The sequence below is a fragment of the Tursiops truncatus genome, chromosome 20, assembly GCF_011762595.2.
Source record: "Tursiops truncatus isolate mTurTru1 chromosome 20, mTurTru1.mat.Y, whole genome shotgun sequence".
Lineage (NCBI taxonomy): Eukaryota > Metazoa > Chordata > Mammalia > Artiodactyla > Delphinidae > Tursiops > Tursiops truncatus.
Window position 1 is genome coordinate 46,407,032 of NC_047053.1, and position 19,251 is coordinate 46,426,282.

Below are 19,251 nucleotides of genomic sequence, written 5' to 3' on the forward strand. Positions count from 1 at the left end.
CGCACCGGCATTTCATTGGCAATTGTAACTGCCATTCCCACAGCACCGAGCACTTTCATGCATGGGCTCCCGTAATCCCACAACAGCCCTCTGATGGAGGTACGGTCATTGCCCCGCTTTAAAGAAGAGGAAACAGAGGCACACAGAGAGGTCACGGGCCTTGCCCAGGAGCTCCTGCCAGGAAATGGCTCAGAGCCAGGTCCGTGTGAAGTACAACCCTACGCAGTCTTGCCATCCGGCTGGAAGCAGCATTTCCCTGCCTGGGACTTGGAGTAACAGGCTCCTAGACGTAGAGTGTTCCTGGGGCATGTTCTCCCCCATGCCTAGGAACACCTTCGCGTGGGGGACCTGTGTTTGAAATGCCTGCCTCTGGCCAGTCCCACGCAGGGCCTATATATTGACCTGAAGACAGGAGGGTGGCAAGTGTGGATTTCCAGATGCACAGCTCACTCTCAGCTCTTCTGCTGGCATGTCTGAGTCTCAGTTCCCCTCATCAGGAAAATGGATGCCCAGCTGCACCACAGAAGCTTGTGGGGAGGACCTCTTTTTGTCACAGCTGCTCTCTCCTTCACTGAGTGACCCCAGCCAAGGCCGACCTCTGGGGCACCTCAGCCTGATGTTAGGCTTTGAGGTTTAATTTACCGCTTAAACCTCACACAGCAGCTCTCAAGGACCCTGTCTGGTCTCCCACTTTGTCTTCTGAGAGCCTGGCCAGAGCAGCCTGCTGTGTCTGTGCACGGGGTGGGTGTTGTAACTTTTTAACCCTCAGCCCATTACTCAGCCCAGGGACTGGTGAGGACAGCTCAGGAGGCAAAGGCAGGGGCAGGATCCCCGGTGCTGCCAGAGCCTCTGGCAACCTCTATTCTCCTGCCCCAGAGGGGCTGCAGGTGCCTGCCAGTGGACACAGCTTCCCCACTGCCCCGAATTAGGAGGGAGCTCAGGAAGCTCTACCCCAGCTCTAGACCCAAAAGGCAAGGTCTGTTTCCTGTCTTTACAATGGTGTAATGACATCCACGGAGCTGTGGCTGGGAGGGGAATGAGAGGTCTACCAAAGCTGTCTATGGCACTTTGTGGGTGTGTGTGGAGGGCAAATAAATGCCCTTTTTTTCCTTTTGTCTGCCCACCTAGCCGGGAGGAAGCCTCCTAAGTAAACAGCTGCCCCCTCATCCCATTTTGATTTCTGAGGAGGAATCTCCTTCTGTCCCCAGTGAGGTGCACTGGGAAGGTGAGGTGATGGGGCAGATGCACTACGGTGCTTGGAGGTCACTGAACAGAAACCAAGGCGGCAGCTCTTCCATCCGCGACCACCCCAGGGGCGGCTGGGACTGCGGGAGAGGTTCTTGGGGGTCCTTGGCATGGGGTGCAAAGCGAGGGCGCACGCGGGGAGGATCCAGGACTCCGCCCCGAGGCCCACCGACCTCGATAAGTGGCAGCGCCCCCTCTGCCCCCACTGCCCTCCGAGGGCCGCCCAGAATCTGTCCATCCAGGCGCGGGACAGGGTGACTCCCCCGTGGCGCCGTGCCGCGGCGCCCAGTCCCTCCCGCAGGTCGCCGAGGGCGCCGGGGCCTCGCACCACACCTGTCCGCTCCTCCGGGAGGCCCCGGCGCCTCTGCTGCCGGCCCCTCGGCGCGGAGCCCTGTGTCCGCCGTCGCTTTGATCCCGGGGGCCCCGCTGGATAAAAGTCCCGGGAGGCTCCGCGCCAGCGCCAGAGGGGAGGCAGCCGAGCCGGGCGTACCAGCAGGCTGGCGCTGGGCGAGCGACGCCGAGGAGCCGGGGCCGCGGGGCCGCCCTCGCCGCCCGCGGTGAGCGCAGGGCTCCGGGCCGGTTCGGGGTGGGGGTTGCGGAGCGGGGTTCTGGTCGCCCGTGGGTTGCTGTGGGCCTGGGCGGCGGGGGCGAGGGGACCCCGGCGGCTCAGGTGAGCGCTCCCCCTGTGCCCCCAGCCCGTCGGGCCGACCCGCCCCGTGGCGTACGGAGCTCCCCCCGCGCGGAAAAGCCCCGCTCCTTCCCCCCCGCCCCCCCCCCCGCCGCCCCTTCCAGTCGCCCGGAGGCGGGGGCGGCGGCGCCGGGCTGGCCGCGATGAATGAGCCGCCGGGGCCGCCGGGCCGCGCTGCCCCCCACGGAGCCGGGCCGGGAGCGCCTCCGGCGGCCGCGGCGGGATAGTCCAGGCCCCTCCGTCAGGCTTGCGGTTTGGGAAGAAAAGGCGATGCCTCCGCCAAGAAAAGAGCGAGCGCGGCCCCCTCCCCCTCCGCCGAGCCCGGGCGGCGGCGGTGGCGGCACTTCTAACGCGCGGGCACCCGGGCCGCCGCGGCCCCCGCAAACTACGCCCAGGCTCGGCCCCCGCCGCTCATTGGCGCGGGCCGGAGCCAGCGCACCCAGACCCTGCGCTGCCCTCGGCCGGACGCGCGCGGAGCCCCAGCTGCCCAGGCCGACGGCGCCCGGCCCGAGAGCCTCGACGCCGAGCCGCCCTCGCCTCCTCTGCCGGGCCCAACGCAGGGAGCGGGGCGAACGAGCAGGCGCGGCTGGCGCCCCGCGGCCCGGGCGCCCCCGGCCCGGCGCCCTCGCCACCGCGCCGCCTCAAGGCCGCCCGCTCTCCGCAGGTGGCCGCGGGCCCGAGCAGCGCGGCCATGGGCCGAGGGGTGCGCGTGCTGCTGCTGCTGGGCCTGCTGCACTGGGCCGGGGGCGGCGAGGGCAGGAAGACCTGGCGGCGCCGCGGCCAGCAGCCACCCCCGCCGCCGCCCCCGCCGCGGGCCGAGGCGGCGACGGCGGCTGGGCAGCCGGTGGAGAGCTTCCCGCTGGACTTCACGGCCGTGGAAGGCAACATGGACAGCTTCATGGCACAGGTCAAGAGCCTGGCACAGTCCCTGTACCCCTGCTCGGCACAGCAGCTCAACGAGGACCTGCGCCTGCACCTTCTGCTCAACACGTCGGTGACTTGCAACGACGGCAGCTCGGCCGGGTAAGGCCCGCCCCCGCCCGCCGCGACCGGCGCGCCCCCGCCGCTGGCCTCGGGGCCGCGGGCCGCCTCGTCGCCGGCGGGTTCGCACACCCGCCTCCCTGTCCCCGCTCAGACGCACGGAGTCTCTGCACTGGACCCTCCCTGCTGGCCGCAGCGGTGCTCGCCCACGGGGGAAAGGGCTCCCGTCGGGTCTCGGAGGCGCTGGCCCCGGGAAGGGCCCTGCTCGGAGGCTTGCCGCGCGGGGGTGGGGCAGCGCTGGCAGCGCTGGTCGCGGGCCAGCCCGGGCACTGACCCCTCGGCCACCGGTGCCCAGCCCCTGTGCTCGCGTCCTTCGTTCCCTGGGCGGGGAGATGGCAGTCCGCGAGTGGCCCTGGCTCCAGCAGGAGGAGGTGGCACAGGGGGGCGGGGAGAGTCCTGCCGTACCCCCACCCCCACACCAGCTCTACTCGCCCCGTCTGCTCCCTGCTGCTGCTGGGACTGCCAGGGAGCCCAGCCAGCCAGAGGGACAGGCAGGGGGCGCAGGTGGGACAGAAGGACCTGGGGTGCAGCATTCACCCCTCTCCAAACGGAAGCAGATAAAAAAGAATGCGAGGCTGAGGGTTGGGGAGGGGTTGGGGGCGCCCACGCCCTCAGCGATTCCACAGCCCGAGGAACTGGACGTTAGGTCGGGCCTCGGAAGGAAGGCTGCGACCCTGCCTCGGTGGCGCCCTCGCCCCTCCACGCGCGCCTGTCCTACCCCAGTGCCCCTGCCCCACGCACACTCCTCCAGCGAGAGTGGTTTTCACTCTCCAAGCGCCACTGCGCGTCCCAGGAGGATCCCGAGCCCCAGCGAGGACCCACCCCCACCCCCGCCCGGCCGCCAGCGCCGAGGTTACAGCGGGTCTGTCGCGGGGCGGGCAGTGGGGATTTTCCACGGACCACACAACCCCTCGCCGCCCTTCCCCGCCCCGCGAGCGCCACCTCCCGGGACTGGCTGGCCGGGCCGGGCGCGCTCTGCGGGGGCCTGGCCGCTGGCGCCCCCGTGCGGTCCGCGCGCGCCTGGCGACAGGTGGAATGACCCCTTCCTTCCTGGAGCTGGGCCCTGCAGCCCCAGCTGACCGCCCGCTCCGCCCACTTCCCTTGCAGCTACTACCTGAAGGAATCCAAGGGCAGCCGGCGATGGCTACTGTTTCTGGAAGGTGCGTCCTAGGTGCGGAGGTGGCGGGGTGGGGGTGGGGATCCACTCGGCACTGGACCCTGAGGTGGTGGCTGTGCCCGCAGGAGGCTGGTACTGCTTCAACCGGGAGAACTGCGACTCCCGATATGACACCATGCGGCGCCTCATGAGCTCCAAGGACTGGCCGCTCACTCGAACAGGTCAGCGTGCCAGGGACTGACCAGAAGCCCCCACGAGGCGGGGGGGGCGGGTGGTGGCGGGGGAAGGGGCTCATAATTGGAAGTCCTGGAAGAAGCTCCTCCTCTTTCACTCCCTAGAGGCCCAGAGAGGCCCCACCCCATCCATCCCCCCCCCAAAGTTAGGGATCATTCATTCTCACCTTTCATTCTTCTTCCACAGGTAACTTCCCAGGGCTCACCCTGGCTGTGCAGTACACAGCTGGTCCCTAGGTCAAAATATCTGGTGGAGGGGGGAGGTTGAGGGCCATGTCCAGATGTCACAGCCTGGCTGGTCATCCTGGCCATGGGGACTCCGTGGAGTAACTAAACCCATCCATTCATTCCCCACTTCCTCAGCCACCTTGGTTCAGGTGGGTGTCACCACCCACCTCCTTGCTGTGGCCAAGTAGGATGCCCCCACAGCCCCACATCTTCCTATAGTCCTCACCCCTGCATGCCCCCTCCCACCAGAAAGACCCACTGCCTCTGTCCTCCCCTGCCACAGGCACGGGGATCCTGTCCTCCCAGCCAGAGGAGAACCCCCACTGGTGGAACGCCAACATGGTGTAAGAGGGAGCCGAAGGTCTTTCCTTGGGGGTCCTGTCCTTGGGGGTCCTTCCTGGAGGATCCTTCCTAAGAGGTTCTTAGGGGGGAGTCCATCCTTGGGGATCCCATCCTTGAGGGCGTCTGGTCCTGGGAGAGGTCTTCCTAGGGGGTTCCTGTCCTCAGGAGTCCTTCCTGAGGAGGGTGGTCCTTCCTGGGGTCCTCGGGCAACAGAGAAGCATGGCGGGCTCACACCATCCCTGTGTCACAGCTTCATCCCCTACTGCTCCAGCGATGTCTGGAGTGGGGCTTCATCCAAGTCTGAAAAGAGTGAGTCCCCTGCCTTCCCCCAGCTCCCCCCCACCCCTGACAGAGGCAGGGCAGGGAGGACGGAGCTCCTGGAGAAATACAGACTTTCAGCCTTGTAACTCCCTTTAACCCTTTGATAGTGTGTCCCAGGGTGCCTGCCCTCAGAACCCATTGCCTGGCTTGTCCATGGCTGGCCTGACCCTGAGGCGTCCTCACTCCTGGTTGTTCCCTGCGGGAGAGCCCCCAGCACAGCCTTGTGCACCTAACCCGCCTCTCTCTAGCCTACCCAGACCCTGTTCCCATCCCCTCTAAGACCCTCCAGACCCCCAGCTATACCCCTCCTTCTGCCAACCTGGGGGTGGGAGGCCTTGCTCTGTGTCCAGGCCCCCACTTGAATCCACCCTCCTTCTCTGTGCAGACGAGTACGCCTTCATGGGCGCCCTCATCATCCAGGAGGTTGTGCGAGAGCTCCTGGGCAAAGGGTTGAGCGGGGCCAAGGTGCTGCTGCTGGCAGGGAGCAGGTGGGCTGGGCAGGGGCTGGGGTGGGAGTGTGGATGGAAGGGAGAAGATGGGGCTGAGCCAGGGCAAATGCATGACCGGGAGGCTCAGCATCACGGGGCATCTCAGAGTTCGGCTCCCAGGTGCCATGTAGCTGGAAGCTGTCCAGAGGATGCTTCTGGGTCCATGGTTGTTGGGTGTGAGGGAAGCCTTGGACTGCAGTGACCTAGGCAGTTGGTTAGGGGTTAGCTGTGAACCCATGTACCACCAGGGCTGGGGTCCCTGGAGGCAGGATCACACCTGCTGGTCACTGTATCCCAGCAGGCATGTAGGGGACCCAGGGGACATCCAAGGAATGGATGGAGAGGCCTGGGGCACCTAGTTCATCTTAATTTTCAGATAAGGAAACTGAATCAGAGAGTGAGAGAGAGGAAGGGAAGGAGGGGTGGGAGGAAGTGGGATGACCTGACACTTAGCGCTGGGTCAGTGCCGGGAGCTCTGCCAGCCCTTCTCTGCCTCCAAGACCTCGAAGGGCCCAGGGGACTTACACATGAACACAGAACGTGTTGGCAGCTCAGAATGCTCTCAGATCCCTGCCCACTCGGGGATGGGCTTGGGGATGGGCGGGCCCTGGTGGGTGAGTGTCCTCATCTGCCTGGCCTGACATCCCACCTTCCCTGCAGCGCGGGGGGCACAGGAGTGCTGCTGAACGTGGACCGCGTGGCCGAGCAGCTGGAGGAGCTGGGCTATCCAGCCATCCAGGTGCGGGGCCTGGCTGACTCTGGCTGGTTCCTGGACAACAAGCAGTACCGCCGCACAGACTGCATTGACACCATCACCTGCGCGCCCACGGAGGCCATCCGCCGGGGCATCAGGTGCTCTGGGAGGGAGGGCCCATCCTGTGCAGAGGGCCTGGGGTGTGGTGGCATCTGTGGGTGGAGAAGCTCATGGGAGGCCAGGGGCAGCCTAACCTGCAGCATGTGGCCTAGGTACTGGAATGGGGTGGTCCCGGAGCGCTGTAGGCGCCAGTTCAAGGAGGGCGAGGAGTGGAACTGCTTCTTTGGCTACAAAGTCTACCCAACCCTGCGCTGTGAGTGGGCATATGGGGCGGCGGGGGGTGTTTAGACTATCTGCGCCTGCTGGGAACCCAGCCTGGAGTCCAGCCCTCAGAGGCTAGGCCCAGAGACCACTGTCCCACCTAGGATGGGTGACAAAGTCATCTGGGCTTGGCTGGGACTTTCCTGGTCTTAGCACTGGCAGTCCACTTGGTTCGAGGCAAACCAGGATGGTTAGTCATGTTTCCACATCCACGGTGAGGAATGCGCTTTGGAGCTGGATCCCAGTGCTGCGCCTGTGTGGGGCCTTGGCTGTCCCCCCAGCCCCACACTTGAAGGGACATCATCACCATGTTTTGGTCAAAGTAGAGTCCCTGGGAGCCAGGCCAAGGTGCGGGGAGGGAACAAGGCATCTCTTCAAGGAAGGGTGCTGGGGATGCTGGCGGCCAGCACCCTGCACAGAGAGCCCGGTTGGCCTGTGAGCCTGCTGTGGAGCTGACTGCAGCCTCGGGCCCCTGAGCCTGGGGTGGGGGGCAGAGCACCGAGGCGAGGCCCATCTGAGCCGTCCCCCCAGGCCCGGTGTTCGTGGTACAGTGGCTGTTTGACGAGGCCCAGCTGACTGTGGACAATGTGCACCTCACGGGGCAGCCGGTGCAGGAGGGCCAGTGGCTGTACATCCAAAACCTGGGCCGTGAGCTGCGGAACACACTCAAGGACGTGCCGTGAGTGTGTTGGGGACCCCACTCAGCCCCCACCCCAAATATACAGTAAACCACTTGACTTAAAAAGAGAGAGAGGCCTCAAAGATGGAAAACAGGAAGCAGCCAAGGGGTCCTTGAGTACGTGACAAACTGTGGTCCACGTAGACAAGGGGATCTTACCCAGCGCTAGAAAGAAGTGAGCGATCAAGCGGCAAAAAGACAGGAGGAACCTTAAAGGCGTGTTACCAAGTGAAAGAAGCCAATCTAAAAAGGCTACATGCTGTGTGATTCCAACTCTATGTCATCCTGGAAAAGGCAAAACTACGGACACAGTAAAAAGATCAGTGGCTGCCAGGGGTTGGGGGAGAGAGGTATGAATAGGTGGAGAACAGGAATTTTAGGCCTGAGGAGCTACTCTGTATGGTACCACAATGGTGGATACGTGGCATTATACATTTGTCCAAACTCATAGAATGTACAACACCAAGAGTGAACCCTGATGTAAGAGTGAACCCTGATGTGAACCCTGATGTACAGACTCTGGGTGGTAATGTTGTAAGAGTGAACCCTGATGTACGGACTCTAGGTGGTAATGATGTGTCAGTGTAGGTTCATTGATTGTAACAAATGTACCAGCTGGTGGGGGTTGTTGATGACGGGGGAGGCTGTGCGTGTATAAGAGCAGGGGATAAATGGGAGCTCTCTATGCCTTCCATTCAATTTTGATGTGAACCTAAAACTTCGATTAAAAGCTAACTTATTAAGAAAAACAAAATATTCACCTGTCCGGGAGAGCCCCCACTCCGAGCAGGATTTGGAGGCCGGAAGGGACAGGGGTTAGTAGGGAGCATGTGTGCTGGGGGGGACAAGGCCTTGGGGAGCCGCTGGCTGGCACAGAGGCAGGAGGGAAGTAGGACGCAGGCAGGGGACAGCCTCCCAGTAGAGGGGGCTGGAGCTGCTGTGACCTGTGGGCTTTGGGGGTGGGGAAGGGCTGAGGCGGGGACATGGTTGCTCACAGGTTGTCTTCTCCCCAACAGGGCCAGCTTTGCCCCTGCCTGCCTCTCCCACGAGATCATCATCCGAAGGTCAGTGTCGCCAAGCCCCAGGACAGCTTGCGTCTATGGCTCTCACTCCAAGCATCTGCAGTGCCCCCATCCCCAGCAGGCCTGCCCACCGGCCTCCCCGGCTCTGGCTTCTTTTGGGGGCTTTCAAAATCACTTAGACAACCCACTGTGTGGCAAGAATTCACTGGTAGCAATGCCGTCCTCTGCTTTGGCCACACCTGAGTGACCCCCACCTGGGTTTCTGTCTGCAGCCACTGGACAGACGTCCAGGTAAAGGGGACCTCGCTGCCCCGGGCACTGCACTGCTGGGACAGAAGCCTCCACGACAGCCACAAGGCCAGCAAAGCTCCCCTGAAGGGCTGCCCCATCCACCTGGTGGACAGCTGCCCCTGGCCCCACTGCAACCCATCTTGCCCCACCATCCGGGACCAGTACACGGGGCAGGAGATGAACGTGGCCCAGTTCCTGATGCACATTGGCTTCGACGTGCAGACAGTGGCACAGCAGCAGGGCCTGGAGCCCAGTAAACTGCTGGGGATGCTGAGCAGCGGGAGCTAGGGCCCCGCCCACCTGCCCTCCAGGCCCTCCTGTCCTCCTAGGGCCGCAGGGCCCCGGCCATCCCCATCCTGGGTCTGGATGCCCTCCCCTGGCAGCCTTCACTGCCTCTTTCCCACTGCCTCTGGGAGGCCCAGCCTGAGATGGACCCACCGTCAGCCCAGCTGTGGCCCTGGGCCCCCTCCCATCCCTCCCTCCTGACTCCCGCCTCCAGCCCACAGTGGGGAGTCAGAAGCACTGGATTCCTCAGCCCCCAGCCCAGAAGGCCCCGCCCCAGCCCAGCACCCAGCCTCGCCTGCCCTTTTGTATTATTTTATAAAGTGACTTTTTTTATTACTTTAATTTTTTAAGAAAGAAAAATAAGCAAGAAATATATAGTGAATGATATTGTTTTGTAACATATTTTTTTTAAATAATGAAGAAAAAAGATAACAAAAGAGCCTCACCCTGTAGATGTGTTTATTTGAGGGGGCACTTTGCCCACTTCACACCCCTCCCCCAACCCCGACTCCACCCCCCCCCCCCCCCCCCCCCCCCACCCCCCCCCCCCCCCCCCCTGGTCCAGGGCAGCAGAGAGACTGGGGGCGACCACGGGGCCTCTTGCCCTTCAATCCCTGCTCCTTCTGTTCATCGTTTCAGCAAACAGTAGTGATGGGCTTGTTTCGGGCGAGCCCCCAGCAAGGTTTTATGCTCCCTTTCCTCTTTATTTTGTTCTTGGGGTGACCTTCACGCCGCAACCCCGCCATTTCTAAGTGCATGACTCAGCGTTTGTACATCCACAATGTTTGTCTCTACCAGCAACCTCCACTTTCAAAACTTTATCACAAAACACTCCCTACCCAGCTAACACTTTCTTAGAAGTTTGTATTGTGTTTATTTTCACTACGTCACACATGCACATGGTCCAGAATTTGAAAGAAGCAAAGCTTTGGAGGGTGAAAATTCTCCCTCTGGCCAGCCCCTGGCTCTGCATCTGTGGCTAGTCCCAGAGGACCTGGCCTCCCATAAACACGTACACACACACACACACACACACACACACACACACACACACACACACTACTTTTCCTTCCACATGTGACTGCATGCCATACACTTGCCGCCTGGTTTCTACTTCCCGTTGCATCTTGGGGCCGCGGAGAGCTCCACGCTGGCGGGACATGACCAGTGAGCAATGAGCTCTGTGCTTCATACCCTTTTCAGGTACGAAGGGTGCAGCGTGCCTAGCCTGTGTCAGCATCACTGCACGCGGCCGTCGTCTCTGTGGGATGCACCCAGAAGTGGCATGTGGGTCAAAGACAGTAAGCAAGCACCTGTGGTTTCAGTGACACACTGATAAGCCCCCCCAGGTGGCCAGGTCATGACCCTCCAACAGACGTGGCTTCCTCAGCACTCCCTGCATTAAGTGTCCCACGCACATAGCACCCTGATTCCTCCAGGCGCCGGGCAAGTAGGTCTTATTATAAAACCCCAATTTACAGATAAAGAAACTGAGGCCCAAAGAGGCTATGTGAAGGGTTGAAGGGACAGAGGGAGGATTCATGCCTGGGCTCTGCTCCCAGCCTCCGACCACCCAGCCTCTCTCAGGGAGTCTGCAGCCCCAGTCCTAGAGTGGGGAGAATCACAGAGACCCCATCGTCTCACCCGCGCCAAGACTGGGGGTGTCCCCTGAGGTCTTATCAGCTCTGGGCCCACCTGCAGCCCACTCATCACCAATGTCAGCTTCCCCAGGGGGAGCTAAGTGGCCCAATCACGGTTTCCTCTGTGGACCACTCTTGTGGGAAGCCACGGAGTCCCAGTGGCCAAGGGAAACAGTGAGGTCAGGGAGGGGGGTGGCAAAAGGCTAGAGATGAAAGAAAGGGTACCCAGGGGCAGCTGCTGGTTTGGGGGAGCAGCCCCATCCTTGGCCTCCCTGGAGGGCCATGGACAGTTCTCCCCATACGACAGTGGGCTCCCAGCGGGAGAGGGGGCTGGGAGGACCTGGAAGGGGCCTGGCCTTCACCTACCTGGGGAGACTTGTTCAGAGGGAGGGGCCCACGCTTCGGTCAGAGCTGGGTCGGGGGGACCCCGGAGGTGCTGGCGCAAGACCAGTTCCTTGTGTGGAGAAGGGCGGCAGGCAGTGACATCAGTACAGACAGATGTCTCGCTCTGTTTGAGGTGGGCTGAAAAGAGTCAGAGGGTAGCTTTGTGTGTCTCAGGCATGCCAGGCCCACTGAATGTTATACTTGTGGGTTAGGCCCAGTGGGATTTCACCAAATGAATAAATCCCTTCTCCCCATGTTCCTGACAAAGAAGGAACATGGGAGAAAGGCCTACCTCCGGCCTCTGTGCTTTACCTTGGGGACTAGTGGCAAAATGAGCCCAGGACCCGTAAGGACAGTGGGTGACGCCAAACCTGCAGTGCTCAGTGAGCCATCGATGTGACACACTGACTTCCCGACTTCTCTTTTTCTATTTTTTGTCCGTGCCACGCGGCATGCAGGATCTAAATTCCCTGACCAGGGATCGAACTTGTGCCCCCTGCAGTGGAAGCTCAAATTCTTAACCACTGGACCACCAGGAAGTCCCCAACTTTTCTAGAAATGTTGCTGCTTTACATTTTCCACATCACAGGCTTCCCGTAGCAGCAAAAATGCTCAGGACAGAAGCGACCAAGATTTCTTTTCAGTAGATGAACGGGTAAATAAACTGCAGTCCATCCAGACAATGGACCGTTACTCAGCACTAAGAAGAAATGAGCTCTCAAGCCATGAAAAGGCTGGAGGAACCTTAAATGCATATTATTAAGTGAAGGAAGCCAATCAGATAAGGCTACATATGGTGTGATTCCAACTCTATGACATTCTAGAAAAGGCAAAACTATGGGGACAGTAAAAAGATCGCTCGTTGCCAGGGGTGAGGATGGGGCTGACTAGGTGGAGCACAGAGGATTCTTAGGGCAGAGAAACAACTCTGTACGGTCCCACCATATGGTGGGTACATGTCATTACACATTTGTCCAAATTCATAGAAGGTACAAAACCAAGAGTGAATCCTGATGTAAACTGTAGACTCTGGGTGATGCTGACAGATCAGTGTAGGTTCATCGATGGTAAAAAGTCAATGGTGTATCACTCTGGTGGGGATGTAGATAATGGGCAGGCTGTGCCCGGTTAAGGGCAGGGAGTATACAGGACTCTCGGTGCTTTCTGCTCAGTTTTGATATGAGCCGTGTTGAGAGCACGGACCCTTGACGTGACGTGGTGTAAACAGCAGCTCCAAGAGGACAAAGACTCTGGTCTCCCTTGTTCTTTGCTGTTTCTCAGCGCCTAGAACGAGGCCTGGCACTCAGCAGCTACTGCAGAAGAACTTGTTTAGTGAATGAAAACATTAATCAGAAGGAATAGAAACAAAAAGTAATAACACACTACTGGAAATTTTAAAGCCACAGGGAGACGTGAAGAGAAGAAACCCAGAGGTTTTGGTAAAACCTGATATATGTGTACTACCTAGTTTTAATGACCTTTGCAGGCCCTTTTAGGAAAATTCTTTAAATACATTTTGAATAACATTGCTTTATTTGTACATACAAATACTTGTTACAATGTGTGAAAGTTCACTCCAGCAGCAATGAGCACACCTGGCACCCAGATCTTAGTCTCTTACACCATCTCCAATAACAGGAACCAGGGCTCCTTGGAAAACACCTAGCAGGAAACGTGCAGGATGAGCCCCGGGCATCTTGCAGTGCCTGCAGTGAGGAGGTGCCGAAAACCCCACCCCCATTGATGGGGGTACGTAAGGGGACACATGGAAGGCTTTGAGCAACAGAATAAAAAAATATAGTTTTGGACTATAACTCAAAGTATAAAATAAATGTATAAAGTATAAAATAAAATAAAATAAAATAATAAATTATAAATTATTTATAAATAAATTAATTAAATAAATAAATTTATAAATAAATTAAAATAAAATAAATTAAGTGGGGGAGAAAAAAGAAATCTCTTTGCAGAGTTCCAAATAATTTATGTCGATACTGTCCCCTCAAGGAGGGGAAGCATACACCCCCCTTAAGTGTGGGCCATGCATGGTGACATCCCGCCCCCAGAGAGAACAGGATGGAAAGGGGGAGAAAGAGGAACTCCCCAGTGGAGACACCTGACAGACACACCTCAGCCAAGTGACCAAGGGCACAGCCACGGTGAGGAGTCATGTTGAGAGCACAGGCCCTGAAGGGATGTAAGGAGAAGGGCACTTTCCCTCTGTGGTCTTCCTCCCCCAAACCCACAAGCCCAGACTAATAATGAGAAAGACATCAGACAAACTAGCAGAGGGACAGTCTGCACCTCCTTGCCCAGCCCTCCTTCAAACCGTCGGGGTCGTTCAAACCAGGAAAGTCTGAGAGACCGTCCTGGCCAAGAGCAGCCAGAGGAGATGTGGTGACTAAATATCCCACGTGGGGTCCTTGACAAGTCCTGGAGCAGCAGGAGGGCATGATGTTAAAACTGGGGAAACCTGAATAAAGTATTCACTTTGCTTAATAATAGTGTATTAATAATGATTTATCAATATTGGCTCATTAATTGTAACATGTCCCATAGGATGTTCCCAATAGGGGAATTCCCTGGTGGTCCAGCGGTTAAGACTCCACGCTTCCACTGCAGGGGACCCAGGTTCAATCCCTGGCTGGGGAACTAAGATCCCGCAGTCTGCGTGGCACAGCCAAATAAAATAATAAAGAGAATTTAAAAAAAAAAAAAAAGGTGTTCCCAATAGAACACACTGGATATGAGGTATATGGGAGCTCTATCAGTGCAGTTTCTTTTTGCATCTACAGCTGTTCTAGAAAATAAAGTCTATTTAAAAATTTTGTAAAAGGAAGGTATTTTTTTTTAATCTTTTTTACTTTTTTGGCCACACTGTGCAGCACGCAGGATTTTAGTTCCCCGACCAGGGACTGAACCCGTGCCGCCTGCAGTGGAAACTCAGAGTCTTAACCACTGGACCACCAGGGAAGTCCTGTTTTCAATTTTTATTTTTATTTTATTTTTTAAAGCAAGTTTTGTATTCATACAAGAATATAAACCTATTTATACTTCATTTATTATTTTTTTATTTTTCATTTATTTATTTTAAAATTATTTATTTTATTTATTTATTTTTGGCTGGGTTGGGTCTTTGTTGCTGTGCGGGGGCTTTCTCTAGTTGCTGCAAGACAGGGCTACTCTTTGTTGTGGTGCATGGGCTTCTCACTGCGGTGGCTTCTCTTGTTGCGGAGCAAGGGCTCTAGGCGCGCGGGCTTCAGTAGTTGTGGCTCTCCAGCTCTAGAGCACAGGCTCAGTAGTTGTGGCACACGGGCTTAGTTGCTCTGCGGCATGAGGGATCTTCCCGGACCAGAGCTCGAACCCGTGTCCCCTGCACTGGCAGGCGGATTCCTAACCACTGAGCCACCAGGGAAGCCCTACTTCATTTTTTTTTTTTAATTATTCTTTTTTTCTGGTTTAGGAAGTAGTACCTATTCATTTTAAAACTGGAAAACACTGAAAACCCAAAGGAGAGCCAAAGCACCTGCTGCCCTGCGCCTCGGACGTGACAGTGGGGCATCTCAGGCTTTTACTCAGCCTTTCTCTCTCTTCAGAGGCACATGTGCCCACAGGTCCTTTTGTCTTCATGCAGATCGCTGCCCTTGTGATCTCCCACCACGTTACCTGATCTTCTATGAGGCGACTTCAGGGCATCCTAAGTGTCCCTCATGTGGATGTGCTCAAGTTTACTCCCCAATCCCTACTGATGAACTTTAAGTGATTTCCAGCCAAATTTACTTTGTTGATATTTCCACGCTGTGGGAAGCTGTCAATTTAGAATCGCTCTGTTTCTGTAATTGTAACACGTTAGCAAAAGCTCACGAGCAGAAGACATTGTCACCAAGTAGCCCAGTGGCCAAGCAGCTGGGAGTTGGTGTCTAGAATTGGGAGCATAGCCTATGGCAGGGTCCAGGAAGCCTCGCCATTGTCCAGCCATGAAGCAGCCGCCCAGACCGTGGTGGGGACCCCGAGCTACCCTGGGCCCTGTGGGCTGGCAGAGCTAGAATGGCAAAGCAAGGAAAGATGATTTTGTTGTGATTTGTTCTCAGATTCTCACGGCCTCTTTCAGAGAAGGAGCTGATAATTTTTAAATTATTTATTATTATTATTTTTTAAAGAATCATTTTTATTTATTTTTGGTTGTGTTGGGTCTTTATTGCCGCATGTGGGCTTTCTCTAGCTGTGGAGAGCGGGGCCTCCTCTTCATTGCAGTGCGTGTGCCTCTCATTGCAGTGGCTTCTCTTGTTACATAGCACGGGCTCTAGGTGCGCAGGCTTCAGTAGCTGTGGCACACGGGCTCAGTAGTTGTGGCTCGCGGGCTCTAGAGGCCGCTGGCTGGGACACTTCAAAAAATTCAGTGTTATGAAATATTAAAAAAGCAGAGACTATTCCAGAATAAAGGAAAATGAGAGACATGACAGCCAAATGCAATGTATAATTCCAATCAGATCCTGGTGCAAAAATTAAAAATGCTATAAAGTGTAGTTTGGGGGCAGGTGGGGAAAAACTGCAGGACTGTATATTAGGTGATCATTCGTCAATTTCCCAAGTGTGGTCGCTGTGTTCAGGTTCTGTAGGAAAACGGCCTTGCTTTTAGGAGGTGTCCGTGGAAGTATCTAGGGGAGAATTGTCATATCTCCAGAATTAATTAATGTTATTATTAATTATTAATGGGGGGGAGAGAGAGCACAAACAGGGCAAAGTATTAATTATTCTTTTTTTTTTGGCTGCAGCCTGCGGCATGTGGAACTCCCCTGACCAGGGATTGAACCCTGCGTCCCCTGCAGTGGAAGCACGGAGTCTTAACCACTGGACCACCAGGCAAGTCCCAAAATATTAATAATTCTTAAATCTGGGTGAAAGATATATGAGTGTTCATTGTGCTATTTTGCAACTCTTCTGTAAATTTGAAATTTTCCTAAATGAAAAGTTGGGGGAAATACACATAAGGCTATATATATAGTGTCAAAGGGGATTGGTTCCAGGACCCCCTAGGATACCAAAATCCACTGATGCCCAAGTCCCTTGTATAAAGTGGCATAGTATTTGTGTATAACTTATGCACATCCTCCCGTACACTTTATTTTTATTTATTTATTTATTTATTTATTTATTTATTGGTCAAATTGCTCGGCTTGTGGGATCTTAGTCACCCGACCAGGGATTGAACCTAGGGACACAGCAGTGAAAGTCCCAAGTCCTAACCACTGGACCGCCAGGGAATTCCCCTCCCATATACTTTAACTTATCTCTAGATGACTTATAATACCTAATAGAAAGTCAATGCTATGTAAATAGTTCCTGGCTCATGCCAAATTCAAGCTTTGGTTTTTGGAACATTCTGGAATTTTTTTCCCCCAATATTTTCAATCTGCTGTTGGTTGAATCCGTGGATAGGGAACCTGTGGATACAGAGGGCCAACTGTATACACGGATGTTCACAGGGGTTGAATCTAGGAGCTAGAATTACAGGCAGATTAATCACTGGCAGATTAATCACTGGCAGATTAATCGCTGGCAATCTTTCTTCTCTTTCTGTGCTGATTGGGCCTGAGCATGTACTACTTTTACAGTCAGAAAAATTTCTTTTCCTTTTCAAAAACATTTCATATATTTTTAATATTTTAGACTAAAACTGGGAGAGTTGAGTTTTTCCTAGGTGTTTACATATCTAGGAGGGACAAGTAAAGTGCTCCATTATGATCCCCCCAAATAATAACTAAAACTTAACTCCCCCAGGTCAGGCTGGGGGATGTGAGAAGAATGAGGGTGGGCACCTTTGGGAGGGGGCACAGGATCTCCACTCCCCTCTCCCACCACCTCCCAGGAATCAGAGTTGAGTGTGGGCCAAGGGACAATGACAATGGGGTCCTGAAACCATCCCAGCTCTGAACCGAGCCCTGCAGGGCTCCCAGATCCCCCACTGCCGCGCTCTCCTCCCTGTGCCCCTCCCCCTTGAAGCTGCTGGAGCTGGGTTGCCTGGTCCTCTCTGCTCTTCTCCCTCCCCCTCCCCCACGGGCAGTGGCACCGACTGACCGACAGAAGCAGGTGCTTTGGAGGTGGGGGTGGTGCCAGCAGCCAAGGGGTTAATGGTCCTGGCAGGGGCTCGATGGATCACAAGGGTCAGATGTCCCTCCTGGATAGGGACAGGCACAGGAACGCAAGCTGCTATTCCCGGGCTCTGATCACGGTCACCTATTTATAGAGCTGGGGGGGGCCTCGGCCCTCCCCACACAGGCGGTGGAGAGGCTGCTCTGCTGCAATGTCACCAGCGTCACTGCCACTGCAGGCTGCTGGCATCTGCTGCTGCCGCAGGCTCCGGGGCCACCAGGCACTGTGTGAAGCAGAGACTCGGCCGGCCACATGGGCAGCACCATGGAGCCCCCCGGGGGTGGGTACCTGCACCTGGGCGCTGTGACATCGCCTGTGGGCACGGCCCGCGTGCTGCAGCTGGCCTTTGGCTGCACCACCTTCAGCCTGGTGGCCCACCGGGGCGGCTTCGATGGCGTCCAGGGCACCTTCTGCATGGCCGCCTGGGGCTTCTGCTTCGCGCTCTCGGTCCTGGTGGTGGCTTGTGAGTTCACCCGGCTGCACAGCTGCCTGCACCTGTCCTGGGGAAACTTCACAGCAGCCTTCGCCATGCTGGCCACGCTGCTATCCGCCACAGCTGCGGTCATCTACCCACTGTACTTCACCCAGCTGGAGTGCCTACCCGAGCCCGCGGGCTGCACAGCCAGGGACTTCCGCCTAGCAGCCAGCATCTTCGCCGGGCTCCTCTTCCTGGCCTATGCCACGGAGGTGGCCCTGACCCGGGCCCGGCCAGGTCAGGTGGCCAGCTACATGGCCACGGTGTCGGGACTCCTCAAGATCGTCCAGGCCTTTGTGGCCTGCATCATATTTGGGGCGCTGGTCCACGACAGCCGCTACGGGCGCTACGTGGCCACCCAGTGGTGTGTGGCCGTCTACAGCCTGTGCTTCCTTGCCACAGTGGTCGTGGTGGCCCTGAGCGTGATGGGCCACACGGGGGGCCTGGGCTGCCCCTTCGACCGTGTAGTGGTGGTGTATACCTTCCTGGCTGTGCTCCTCTACCTCAGTGCTGCAGTGATCTGGCCTGTCTTCTGCTTCGACCCCAAGTACGGTGAGCCTGGGCGCCCCCCCGACTGCCTGAGGGGCAGCTGCACCTGGGACAGCCAGCTGGTGGTGGCCACCTTCACCTATGTCAACCTGCTCCTCTACGTCGCCGACCTGGCTTACTCCCAGAGGATCCGCTTCGTGCCTACCTTGTAGCCCGACAGGCAGCGGCCCACCCACCTCTGCTCTCCAGGGCTCAGGCACCATGAGGGGACCCAGGTGAGCCCAGACTTCCAGGGACAAGCCAGAGGGAGGCAGCCAGTAGAGCCATGACTGGGCTTCTGGCAGTGCTCAGCAGCTCATCTCAGGGAGGGGCAGAGGGGGGACAGAACAGGTCACGGGGAAGGAGTCTGCCAGGCAGCTCCCAGCCCCTCTCTCTCCCCGTCTATCTCTCTGTCTTTGTCTCTCTCTGTCTCTCTCCATCTCTCTTCATTTGCTGGCACACCCTGCCTCCGTGCTGGCCACTGTAACACATGAGAAGACTTTGAAGCAGGTGCTGTTGTGACCCACTTTGCAGATGGGGACCCTGAGGCTAGGATTAAGAAGTTGGCCCCAAGCGTCCATAAACGTCTGGAGACCACATTTGGGCTGAGTAAACTAAGTAGTGTGAAAAAGGAGCGTGGTGAGCCTGCGCTTCCTCTAGCCTTGAAGGGGCAGTTCCTGGAGCCCTGGAAGGACAGCTATCCAAGCAGGGCCCTGCTGGGGCATCTGTGCCAACTCGAGGAGGAGCTGGGAATCAGGACCCCGCCTTGCCGCTTCTGAGCGGCCACAGCTTTGGAAGCTGAGCAAGGACTCTGGTGTGGTCACACAGGGCAGTCTCATCATGCTGGAGACAGTGCAGGCTTGGAGGGATCCATGGGGCGGCAACACTGACAAGAGCACAGCATGCTAAGGAGAAGCTGGGTTCCCACCCAGGCAGGGAGCCACCACTGGGCCCCTGCTGTCTGCCCCGATGCGGCAGCTTCTGCAGTGCCTGCCATGGGCCCCGGGGGGCTGGCC

The 19,251-nt window shown here is 57.2% G+C and overlaps 2 protein-coding genes across 3 annotated transcripts; both read left to right on the plus strand.

The window, feature by feature from the left end:
* Positions 1 to 2,076: 2,076 nt before the first annotated feature.
* Positions 2,077 to 9,490, plus strand: NOTUM (notum, palmitoleoyl-protein carboxylesterase). Of its 2 annotated transcripts, XM_033848034.2 has the most exons (11): positions 2,080 to 2,956; positions 4,082 to 4,134; positions 4,217 to 4,312; positions 4,836 to 4,896; positions 5,145 to 5,203; positions 5,601 to 5,703; positions 6,364 to 6,555; positions 6,670 to 6,770; positions 7,310 to 7,457; positions 8,474 to 8,521; positions 8,752 to 9,490. In XM_033848034.2, exons 1-11 carry the CDS (start codon positions 2,625 to 2,627, stop codon positions 9,056 to 9,058), a joined length of 1,500 nt encoding a protein of 499 aa, XP_033703925.1. In that variant the 5' UTR covers positions 2,080 to 2,624; the 3' UTR covers positions 9,059 to 9,490. The 2 variants fall into 2 exon arrangements, with proteins under 2 accessions (XP_073653242.1, XP_033703925.1); XM_073797141.1 differs by lacking the exons at positions 6,670 to 6,770; positions 7,310 to 7,457 and having other exon boundaries at positions 2,077 to 2,956.
* Positions 9,491 to 17,484: 7,994 nt separating this feature from the next.
* On the plus strand, positions 17,485 to 18,408 carry MYADML2 (myeloid associated differentiation marker like 2). The gene has a single exon (XM_033847457.2). It carries the CDS (start codon positions 17,485 to 17,487, stop codon positions 18,406 to 18,408), a length of 924 nt encoding a protein of 307 aa, XP_033703348.1.
* The last annotated feature ends 843 nt before the right edge of the window (positions 18,409 to 19,251 follow it).